This window comes from Diadema setosum, chromosome 11 (assembly GCF_964275005.1).
Source record: "Diadema setosum chromosome 11, eeDiaSeto1, whole genome shotgun sequence".
Taxonomy (NCBI): Eukaryota; Metazoa; Echinodermata; class Echinoidea; order Diadematoida; family Diadematidae; genus Diadema; species Diadema setosum.
The window spans coordinates 20928625-20941257 of record NC_092695.1 but is presented as its reverse complement, the minus strand read 5'-3'; the positions used below and the strand labels follow the sequence as shown (position 1 = coordinate 20941257).

The window sequence follows — 12633 nt, the reverse complement described above, 5'->3', positions numbered from 1 at the left end:
TTTTTTTTTTTTTTGGGGGGGGGGGGCGGGGGAGTTACTAATACCCTCCGCCGCGATCCTGATAGGCCTATACGCTATCTTCCACACATTTTGAGACAAAGTAAATCGACAGAAATGTCGCTAAATAAATGTAATAATTGCAATCATATTGCTTGATATAAAGATAAATTTCTTTTCATCTCTTTTTTCCTATTGCTCTCCGCGTGTTTATGGGTTTATGGGAATTTAAAACTCATAAGACAACAATTCACACCAGTAGGCCTATATACTACTACTCAATCCCATCAGGTTCCGATGCTTGCAGTTGGCTAGGGGAATACCACCTATTCTTCGCCTCTGGTCCATTAATTGGCAAACACACACACAAAAAAAAAAAAAACAAAAACAAAAACCCGAACCCCGAACCCCAAATCCCAAACCCCACTGAAGCCTCATTATGCATGCATATTATACCCATACATATTCCACAACAAACATAACCCCATATGATACACACGCATGTCAGACACACTCCATGGCACACACGCAGACACACAAATGGGCTACCCTTGGTATGTTTTTCTTTTCTTGACCTTTATGTATGGAATATGTTGATTTTATAGTACAGAAATAAAACAAACAAACAAACAAACACACACACACACATAGACACACCTATTGCTCGGAGTTCTAGCGTATATCATTTATATAGGAAGAATTTAAATGCAAAAAATAGATTAACGCGATTTTCAACTTTTTTTTTTCAATTGAGATCATCATCAAATATATAGAGAGAAATAAAATATTTTCAAGAATACTGCACTCATATAACAAGAGATATTTTTTCTAAAGATATTGTTAAAATTAGCACGTGTTTCTTTGCTTTTCCAGCAAGCTTTATACATCTCAAATATCTCAAAATCGCAGATATGGATTAAAGTCTGTTATAGCATGTAAAATTTTCAAATTTACCTCTTATGAATGCAACTTGCGTGCTAAAAAATTACTTTACTTTGTCGTAGTCTTAAAAAAAGAGCATATATTATAGCATTTTTTTTTCACTTGCTTTCTTCTTCATCTTCTTTTCCTTTTTTTTTAATACGGGCGTTCTGCAATTTATTATGGCTCCAAGATAATTGATTTCGTCTGTACACAATATTTGTACACTCTGTTCCTATCTCCTCTCAGTATACATAGGCCCTACTTTTAAACAGACTTGGGCAGTTCAAAACTGTTATTTTGGGATGAGACCAAAGACGTTGACTATCTATTTAAGTTGCAAGAAAAAGCGTCAAGCAAATTATATTCTGAGATTTGGCATAATCATCACTAATCAGATTTCTTGAAAATATTATGTTCGAAAAAGAGGGGGTTTGAAAACTTCTAGTGGCATAAAAATTATAACTGCCCCTATCCCGCCTCTCCGTTGCGTATTATGTAAAACGGTTATGGTCACAGTCGAGTTTGGGTCTGTTTTCTCCGATAATATCTCGGGAGGCTATACTGCACTCTGAGTCATCACACTCTCATTAACCTTAATACAGGGGCCGACCAAGCGGAATGGAGGTAACTGACATGGGAGGGGGTCCAACCTGTCAAGGTTATTTTTACTGATTTATTCATTCATGTATAATCACGTATATATATCTATGTATGTATGTATGTTTGTGATTTGTAAGATGTTCTTACAATGGTAGTTTGCAATGTTACATGATTACCGTATAATACTGTCCATTTTCATGTTTCCAGGGTGCATTTGGAAAGCAGTTTTACAAACTTACTGAACAAGCCAACCCTGGAACAGATAAAACGAATAAATGATTCATAACATTGATTATTCATTTACTTATTTATTTATTTATTTATCTATTCATCTATCTGTCTGTATATCTATCTATCTATCTATCTATCTATCTATCTATCTATCTATCTATCTATCTATCTATTTATCTATATCTATCTATCTATGTCTATTTATTCATTCATTTGAATTCGAATACGAAGAGAGTACTCTTTTGTTGCATTTGGATCTTTGGGAAGAAGTTTTCACCTTGTTCTGTATTCTTATTTTTGTTTTTGCTCGGGGTTATCCCCCTCTGTATAGTTACGGACCTGCTAGGCCTATTACAGTGTTCCACATGAAGATTGTTGAAATCAAAATTTAACATGGAGGAATATAATTCAAGGTAGTGAACACTTTACGAAATTTCGTTGACTATCTCCATAATTTGTGGTGGAATTTTACAATGTTTGATAATCGCTCGATATGATATTTCAAAATGCTCTTAAACTTGAGTTTGATTATGACTTTTAGAAAACTTATCCGTAGTACATAGGCAATTTTGCTTTCCAAAAGCCCCTCTTTTAATTCCCAATGCAGGCCTATCCGGTCGCGTAGACGACTTGCAACACGAATCGTCTTCCAGTCATTAAACCAATCGACTCAGTACATTTTTGTTTTATGTTTTCTCAAAAGAAAAACAAAACAAAAACAAAACAAAAAAATCAAATTGTTGTGAGTCACAAAAGTCACATTCATTTTATTCTGTTTTAAGCACTAATAAGCCTATACCATATGTAAAAAAAAAAATACAACGGGACCCTCCGCAATGATAACTTTTAAAATACAGTAGTGAATTAATCCAAATATCAATTTGAAACTATCACTCATTGCCCACATCTTACAGAAAACCCCATTCGATTTGCTTCAGTGGTCAAAGAGAAATGAGGAATTTTGTAGAGCATGTCAGGAATCTCTTCCCTCCAACTCAATTCTGTCTATTGTGTTTGCACATTGATAAGCAGTTCCAAGAGCATCCAAGTGCTAAACTTGGAAGAATCAGACTCACGACATGCTTTACAACAATCCACATTTTTCTGTAACCGCTTAACCAAATTGAATGGGGTTTTCTGCAAAATAGAGGTGTAAGATGTTGTAGTTAAGACCCTAGCTGAAGTAGCATTTGGACAGTTTAATCATATATTGGGTGTTATCAATGCGAAAATCCGATTGTATTTTTATTATTATTATTATTTTTTTTTTTTGGGGGGGGGACATAACTGTCTTGCCGATCAAGAAAAGAAAACATATGTTTCAAATTTAGCAACAAGACGCCGTATATCACAAGGTCTCAAGGCGTTCTTTTTTGTAATTTATGTTCAAGTTGCATGGTGCCTCAGTGGCGGATGGGGGGGGGGGGGGGGTGACGCACCGATCGCGCGTTGTTGTTGTTGTTGTTGTTGTTGTTATTGGGTTTTTTTTTTCCTTTTTGCTTGTCAGCTGAATAAACCCGGAAGTGGCACCAGAAATATTTTTGCCCCCCCCCCCCCCCCCAATCACTTCAATACGGAGTACCTGGATTGACGCCCCAGTCTTGGTATGGGGCCCATCTGGAACCCACGATGGGCCATTTGGGTTTGCCCCAATGGGTCACATCATAATAAACATTAGGCCCATGAAAACAACAAAGTCACCGACAATAATTTTATCTGACACTACCCTACATGATTACAACATCGTGTATGATGTAAACATATTTTTAAATTGTAAACATATTTTTGTGAGGCATCTGCACTAAGACTACGACGTGTAACAATACAAGTTCAATTCAATTCAATTCAATTCAGTTCAATTCAATTCAATTCAATTCAATTCAATTCAGTTCAATTCAATTCAATTCAATTCAATTCAATTCAATTCAATTCAATTCAATTCAATTCAATTCAATTCAATTCAATTCAATTCAATTCAATTCAATTCAAAAATTCAGGTGTAAATACTCAAGTACTAGTATTATACACGCCATTAAAACCAAAACAACAACAACAGCAACAAACATTGAGCTGGAACGGGATTACAATGGGCTGAGGTCGTGCAGCCATGGACGTAGGTCCATGGTGCAGCCGAAACTCCCCCGGCGCTCTGGCATGCATGCATAGTTGATAGCTAGCCAGCTACATACAGAGAAGCTGTCGCGTATGGAATTGTCGAGCCGCACGCGTGTCGGTGGCAGAAGGCGTCGTCGTTTTTTAATTTGTACATCTGTATCTCGTTACTGATTATGTGATAGGGAGATGGGGATAATATTGCGAATAGTTGCAATTGGTGAGTATTCCACGTATTTGTAACTTCAAGTAACACTATTAAGACTACTAGTAAGTATGAATAGGGAAGAAGTCCCATCCCGGCCGGCCAGTTCTTGCGCGACGCACTGAGCTGACTGACCTTAAGTCCTTGTGATAGATTCTAGCACTAGGCCCTATTATGAATCAGATGAATTTTAAATGCCTATGAACAATTAACATTGATATTGTTTACTTTTATTAGGAAGGATAGTACAAGCAGCATATGGAATGATTATTTTGTACCAATTACCAACTGTTGTCATGTAGCCAATAATATTTGCTGTTGAATACAAATGTTTCCGTGCGTGTGAAATACACTATACAAGTTCATTGAAATGTATAGTATGATGAGAGTTATTATTGGCAGGGCTGCCATGCAGCCTGGAGTGCAGTGAGGGTTTGGAGTGAGACACTATAGAGTGAGTGACCAAACCTGAAGGATCAAAGCGATGGTAGTAGTGGTGGTGGGGTGGGGGATGGGCGGAGTTGGGTATGGTGTGGAAGGGGAGTGTCTCCCTTCCCCCCACCCCCCTTCTTTCCACTGTAGGGAGCTTCTTCTTCTTTAATCTTCAACAAGGCCAAGGGCTATATAATGCATCCTATCATGAAGATGAATATGACTTGTGTGCACGATAAGAGGAGGGGTGTGATGGGCTTAATCACAATTTACAAGGTGTGATTTTAAAGTGGGTCATGAAAAGTTCCTTGAACTGTTCAAGTGAGTCTGCACAAACTACAGAGCTTGGCAGTGTTCCACTCAGGTATGATCTCTGGGCAAATGTAAATTTGTAGATGTTGCCCCTAGGGCGGTATGCTTGGAAGCACATGTCATGATTTTTCTTGGTTTTAGATGAGTTAATTGTTAATTAAGAGTTAATTGAGCTTTGATGATTTTGCATTTTAAATGGTGCTCACTATGGTAAATACTTTAATCAATGTTCGGCCGGATTTACAGGGATTTTTAAGACTTTTTTTTTTTTTTTTTTTAACTTTCTGTTTTTGGGGTCCAATTAACATGAGAATTCTTTCTTCAGAGTGAGACAGTGAAAATTTGGTGAATTGCATGAGTCTCATTCTCACTATCAGATTTGGCTTTCCTGTGTTGGAAAGAAGTGCCTGATTCCTTTAACTCATTTATTCATGTTTGTTTGTTTTTATCCTAGGGCTTGGTGTGCCAGTAGTTGCTGGCTGCACTGCTGTAGCTGCCATTGCATATGACTTCAAGAGGCTGAAGAAAGCCGAGAGCCACACTCCGGAGTCGGCGGCAAAGCAGTATGCTGTGAACAAGGTCTTCGAGTTTGTGGGCAGGGGGATGAGCAAGGCGCTTGATGCTGATTCAAAGCGATGTCAAGAGGTTCGTTCTCATCACTTTATGGAGATGTGTGAGCACTCTGATAAATAGATAGATGGGTAGATAGATAGATGAATAGATAGCAGATGGGCAGATATATCAATTGATAGGTGGATGGATAGATAAATAGACATTTTCAATGATTGATTGATGTATAGATTGATAGATTGATTGATTTGTAGATTTATAGATTGATAGATAGACATATACAGACAGACAGATACAAATATGTAGATGGATAGATACAGTGATATATGCCATTCTGGTTCAATATGATATCATCCAAATCTTTGTTACCCCTCAAATTTCCCCTCAGGTGTACCCATCTACTCCTGCCTGTACGCTGCCAGTGAGGGCCTGATAGGCATCAACATTTGGCCCCGTGACGAAGAGAGGAGATACCTCCTAGTACCCAGGAGTATGTTCTGCGAGTTCATCCCCATCGAACACAGGTGAGACAGAAGTGGCAGCATGAATGAGAAAAGCGTGCAACAGAATTATAGTTATGACATAAGATACTGTATATGTGGTATATTTTGTCATTTTGGCAAACTTTGCAAGTCAACTGACTTTTGCAAAATTATCAAGATGCGAAAATTTTGCCTCCCATATCACAAATGCACTGTATATTGTGTCATTAAGTTTTCTTCTGAAAAGGAATTGTATTTTTTAGTTCTTGTTCCATCACTGTAGGTTATGATTGCAGATTCAGCCACATGTGAAGGTGTCTTACAAGTCACACTATGGCAAATATATGGCATATACAGTACAATGTATATCATATTTCATCGATACCATTTTTCTAACAATGAAGATATTTCAGTGGGTTTTTTTTTAATCTCTTGTCAGCTGTCTTAATTACTACCAAGTTTTCGTATTTTTTTTCTAAAGATGTCATTTGGCCTAAGGGAATGCATGTCAAGTTTTTGAAAGTAATTCCTTAAGGTCACATTGTCAAGACCAGGGAATGTCCTCAAAAAGTAAACAAAGGGCTACACTTACCACCATCCCAGTCACTGTGTACTTTAGTCCGATTGCTCTAGTTGATGTTCTTGTAGGTTGCATGTCTCAAGGCTGTCATTGTACATTGTTTGTAACACATTAAGAAACATATACAATGTACAACAATACACTTTGTTTGTATATATCGTATGTGTGTGTTTTCCATCCCTGTTAGTGATTTTTGTTGTCTTATCCATGACAGTGACGAAGACCAACCATCCACGCTCCTAATGAATGAGGTAGAGAAGGGCGCCACCTACGAACTGGTGCTGACCAACATGAGCGGCTTCTATCGCTACCGTTTTGGTGACGTGGTGCGAGTGACAGACTTCTACAACAAGACTCCGGTAGTAGAATTTCTATACAGGTAATTATGATGTCAGAGCCGTGTCTCTGTATAACCCGATCACAAGGTACCATTTGAAAGCCTGCATTAGTACACGCGTAGACTGAGAAGTTTATGTCAACTTGCATCGAATCTGATTTCTGCCTGTTTTTTTAGTTTGTGACACGAGCATAGTTTACAGGGGCAAGACTAAATGCATATGGATGAAGCTTGCATCTGGGTTTGAAGATCTGTTCAGGTACTAAAAGGTAATCAGCATAGGCTTATGTATGCATAAACATGATGTATTTTTTTTAGTTTTTTTAACTGCAACTACAGTATACAATATCTCGAAAGGTGGAAATACCGTTTAAGGGTAAACATCTCTTTCACAACCACTCTCCTGGAACAAGTCAGTGAATTCACATATCTAGGACAAAATGTTTATGAAGATGGGAAGAATTGTGGAGAAATTAGGAGAAGAATTGGAATGCCTAAAACTAAGTTTACCCAAATGAGTAAAGTGTTGACATCAAGGAAGATATCTACTGCAACCAAGCTCAGACAGGTTAAATGTTACGTGCATTCAACTCTCCTTTACTCTTATGAAACATGGACATTGTACTTGAATGATATAAAAAGGCTGGCTGCATTCGAGATGTGGATATTCAGACGCCTGGGCCGTATATCATGGTCAGACAGGAAAACAAACCAGTATGTTCTAGATCATCTGAATGTCACATAAACCTTGATGAAAGACATCAAATCAAGAAAACTCAAATATTTTGGCCATGTTAAAAGACATCAGAACATCCAAAAAAGTGTACTGGAACGGATTATAGAAGGCAGGAGATGCAGAGGATGCCAGCACAGTGTGTTGTGTGACAACATAAAAGGAGTGGACAGGAAAGAGTGTGGCCGCATGTAGTAAAGCGGCCATGAACTGAACAGAGTGGAGGTCCATAGTCGCCAACCTTCGGACTGAAGAGGACACTTAAGAAGAAAAAGAGTATACAGTAGATAAAATAAAGCATTCAATTTGACAAAGAATCTTATCCCAACTGTAATGCAGTTAATTCTGTTTTGTTTTTGGGTTGGAGGATGGGCGTGTCATCAAGAGAATGTAAAATTGGCCAGAAGTTCTGGACCCCATCAAATAATGAGTTGCAAATATTTGAAAGTGGAAATGGTTAGGGTTAGGCTTATGCATCTTCACGACAATTTTTGTACATTTCAGTACACTAATTCACAGGATTGGAGAGGGAATTTTCAGAGCGGTGTGATCCTATTTTCCTCTCATTTACAGACAAGGCCAGCTGTTGAATCTGCGAGGTGAGAAAATGTCGGAGGACGTCATGTACCAGACAATACAGAAGACGATCGGCGACTGGGGTGGGGTCACCCTCAGTGACTATACCACCATGGAGAGCCCCCTCCTTGGACTTGGGGGTAAGTTCTTCACCTTCAGCGTGTTTTGAGTGCCAATCACCACATCTGCTGGCTTGATTCATTCGGATGTCACAGGAGAAATTGGCAATCAATGGGGATTCATCATTCATCCCTCTAATCCTTATTGCATCATAACCCGATGACAAAGTAGTGCACCATTTGATAATGTGATTTTGCTTTAAAAAATTAGGGGGTTGCATCCCATCATGCCTAGCGTGTGTGACCTGATTGATTGAGGCAACCTGCACAGAAATGGGTAGTTTTTTGAAGGTGTGCACTCTACAGACGCTGTTTGCACATGCTCAGCTATCATATTAGCTTGAAAATATTTCAGGCTAATTCTCTTTGGGCTGATGTGAATAGAAAATGAGATAGCGTGCTAATTTACTATCACAAAAAAAAATATATATATATATCTGAGCTTGGATTTTCATCAGGCTGATGCAAAAATGCCTATTGAGAATGAATGCTCAATTGGAATAGACGTGACAATGAAATACACAAGGCATGTGTCTTTGAGCCAAAATTATAGGATAAGAACAGACATATGTGTGGCATGCAAAGTATGTGAATCAGGATCACTTCTAGTTTTCCGAAACTGGATGCCAAATCATCAAGTTCAAATGTAAACTCGTTTAACTTAAAAAAAGATAAAAAACAAAAAATAAATATCCGCCAGGATCCGTTTCCACTCATTGTATGGGAATAGGCATGCAAGATTGCATGCAGATTATTTGCAATTCTACTATCAGGAATTGAGTGCTGGAGGATTTCACATTCAGCGCACGTAATAATTATGATATCGTCTTCAAATGAACAAGGGGACAAAAATAAATTTCCCTTAGAACTTCATTGGACAAATAACACATACCCCACAGGTACAAAGTATCTTCCTATATTTCATTAATCAAATATTATGTGATATCATACTTTGAATACATTAAAGAATTATCTTCTTCTTTTTTTTTGTTCTGACCCAGCTTCCGACAAATGTCCCCACTATGAAGTCTTTCTTGAGCTGGAAGGAAAGACCCCATCTTCCGGTGATCTGACATTGGTAAGATTTAAATACCTGGTATATTCTCTCCCACAAGAAGCTGTTTCTTCCATCATTTTCAGACACATGTTTCTTGATCACAAGTAAAGAATGTGAGAAACATCATTACATTTTCTCCTTTTTTTTTTTTTTTTTTGGCGCATAAAGTTTTGTATACTTTCGCAAGAACTGCAGAAAAAAATTCTTTATCAGCTTTCAAGTCGTATCGACTGGAATACACTACCAAAAAAAAAAACCCAAACAAAAACCTGTTGTCCTATATTTGTCAAGGTCTGTTTTTTATTTTTTTCTAAATTTGAGAGCAAAAGTCCTTATGGACAGTTGAAATGGAATGTTATAATATTTTGTATCAAATGCATAAGAAAACTTTTGACATTATAAGCATTAGCAATGAATGTTGTCATAATATTATGATTGATCAACTTTGAATAGTTTCTGGTCAGTTTGTGTCAGTTGATTTACTTTCCAATCTTACAGTTTCAACTAATGAGAAATGTATTACATTAGAAATGACTTCAAAGAATCTCAGAAAATTCCATGATTATAATCTTACTTCTAAAATCCCTCAAATGTTGCGCTTGAAGAGATTTTTGAATGTATGATTTGTTTGTAAGGATTTTTTTTTTCTTTCAAGCAGCCAGAGTGTAGAATTTTGTTGAGGTTATTGAGCTGATATGATTTTCACAGATATGATGGACAGCTGTCAACAGTAATGCACAGCATGTAATAGAGTGGAATGTAAACGTAGGCCTTATAACTTCTAACACACAACCTCGCAATCTGCAGTTGGACCAGAACCTCCGGGAGAGCTCCTTTGTGTACAACTCTTTCCGGGAGAAGGGCAGCATCAGTCCCATCCGGGTCCACCTGGTACGGCCGGGGACCTTCCGGAGGCTTCGGGAGCACCTCCTGGCAAACACACAGGCCTCCATCAACCAGATCAAGATCCCAAGGGTGCTGAAGGTGGATGCCCACGCCCAAATCCTTCTGGACAGCGAGGTGGTGTGAAGGCAAGTGAAGACCAACTGGGTGGCCACACCCAAATCTTCATGGACAGTAAAGTGGTTTGAAGGCCAGTTGAGACCAACTGGGTGGCCATACCCAAATCTTCTTGTACATTAAGGTGGTGTGAAGGCCTGTGCAGACCGAGTGGACAGCTACATGTATGCCCCAAAGTCTTTCTGTTAAAAGTGTGTTATATCTAATCCTGGTTGGGGTGGGGGTGGGAAACCGTGATCTCCCGCTTGTCTCAGGACTCTAAAACAATTCATAGGAAAGTTTGACCGTTCACACTTGTTTCAGCAGTAAGTGAGAATGAGGGATAGGAATTAGAGGGAGAAACCCCTCATTGCAAGGTTTTCCCTTCTCTCAGGGACAATTCTGAACATTGGGACAGTATGAACTGTAAAACCGTCCTGATGAAGAAATGATTCTCCTTTAATATGCAATGGGTTGTGGACATATTCTGGATTAGTTTCAAAAGTACTGCTATGTAAAATTGTGATTGTCAATTCTTTGTTTATTTGATTCACCTAATCAAAACAAACAAACAAACAAACAAACGAACAAACAAACAAACAAATAAACAGCCAAAACAACAAACAAACATAGTTGCAATGGAAGCATGTCTCCAGTACTTTTGTATATTAAGATTGAAACAAGAAAAGGAAATTACTTTTTCTTTTAATCAAGTGCGTCAAAAAGTAAACAAGAGCATCCATTCAAACAGGCAATAAACCTTGAAGTGCACACTGTTCACTATGTTCATTTCTGTGAAATGCTCAGTGCTTGCTTCTGATAAAATGGCCTTGTCAGTTAACCTAGAGCAGCATGTTTTCACATTTATTATCTGCCTGTAACTAACACAACTTGTTTATATCTGTCCACCTATAACTTACAGGAAAGGCCATGATTCTTTTAAAGCTTCTGAAATGAAAAAAAAAAAAAAAAAAAAAAAACATCTCCACTTATAATTTGCACAAAAGTACAAGCTCTGTTCTTATACGATTTTTGTATTGAAGTTGATATAATATGACTTTCATATAAATTATTGTAAGAATGATTTTCATACATGTATTTAAGTTGTTAGAACGATAATTTTTGTGCATGTATTTGAATCAAAATAATGATTTCCGTTCATGTATTTAAGTTAATATAATGTTGGTTTTCGTATTGAAGGTTATATAATGACAATCACTCCCCATTTGCTATCATGATGTAAAATTGCATTTTTGGCCATGGAAAAATAGTTTTAATCGTGAAGACTGACATTGAAATCACAAAACATAGAATTCAGCATTAGGTCAATCATATTGGAATATGCCTTGTGTGATGAATTGATTACATTCGTAATTTATTTAAACTCAAAATTTATTCTCGTTTACTAAATTGTAATATTCAGGAGAAGAGTGTCAACTGTGATGTGTATGTACACAGATGGATATACATTTTTGTCTAATTTGAATACAGCACGAGTAGTGCACTGCCAATAGCAACCTTGATGTGCATAGCATCCATGGTTCTTGCTCAAAAGAAAAATGTTATTTACGTGGCACTTCATCTATGCGTTTGTAAATTTTGTTGAGTGCTTTGAAGTGTGTGGACAGTAGACTGTTTCTGTGATGTATCCAAATTTGTGGATGTTTCTTTTCCCACAGCCTCGGAACAAACCATTTTATTCGTCTGCTTCCTTCAATTAAGTTTCTTGGGCAGGACTTCACTGAGCATCCATTAGTTGTTGCTGGGTGGGTCAAGCCTCCAGCAAGCTTTGTGGTTGTTAAGGCAATCTTATGTGAACAAAGCATGCATAGAATTTGAATACATTACAGAAACGGCTTATCTTAACTCTCACTGAGATATCCCTCGTGGTTGTTAGTGAAAAAAAAAAAAAACTTTTGAGAAGAGGATTTTTTTTTAATTGACAGTGGAACAGTAAAGCAACTAATGAGAGAAACTGCTGCATCTGATCCCTGTTTACATGATACACTAGTGGTCGATATCCTCCACCTCTCAAACACAGAAGGGAAAAAAAAATAGGATTGTAACAATCAGCTTTCTGCAGATTAAAAAAAAAAGAAGAAACTGAGTGATGTAATATACTGAACAAGTCAATCTTGAGGGCTAAAACCTCCATTTCCAGGGTTTCTTTGTTTGTTCACCCCTTCCCATTCCCCCATACCCCCCCCCCCCCCCCCCCAATGTTCCTAGGGGCATTCTTAATTGGCCACAACATACCAGAAACTACGCTAGGACTGTTCTGGCAATCAAATTAATGGTGTGTGCTAGAGGCAAATTACTGTTGTGAATGCTGCAGTGCAAAAGGAATGCTACTGCAGCAAGTTTACT

The 12633-nt window shown here is 37.8% G+C and overlaps 1 protein-coding gene across 1 annotated transcript; it reads left to right on the top strand.

The window, feature by feature from the left end:
* Nucleotides 1–3993: 3993 nt before the first annotated feature.
* LOC140235349 (GH3 domain-containing protein-like) lies at nt 3994–11238 on the top strand. Its single transcript, XM_072315376.1, has 7 exons — nt 3994–4084; nt 5268–5486; nt 5772–5907; nt 6660–6824; nt 8089–8231; nt 9212–9288; nt 10075–11238. The coding sequence occupies exons 1-7, from the start codon at nt 4054–4056 to the stop codon at nt 10294–10296; spliced, it is 993 nt and encodes a 330-aa protein (XP_072171477.1). The 5' UTR covers nt 3994–4053; the 3' UTR covers nt 10297–11238.
* The last annotated feature ends 1395 nt before the right edge of the window (nt 11239–12633 follow it).

What these genes read in the sequence shown, in the direction of transcription:
- LOC140235349 (XM_072315376.1), top strand. Translation starts at nt 4,054, where the DNA reads ATGGGGATAATATTGCGAATAGTTGCAATTG. An exon ending in ATTGCGAATAGTTGCAATTG is followed by an intron (nt 4,085 to 5,267) that starts GTGAGTATTCCA and finishes TTTTTATCCTAG; the next exon opens with GGCTTGGTGTGCCAGTAGTT. An exon ending in TCATCACTTTATGGAGATGT is followed by an intron (nt 5,487 to 5,771) that starts GTGAGCACTCTG and finishes ATTTCCCCTCAG; the next exon opens with GTGTACCCATCTACTCCTGC.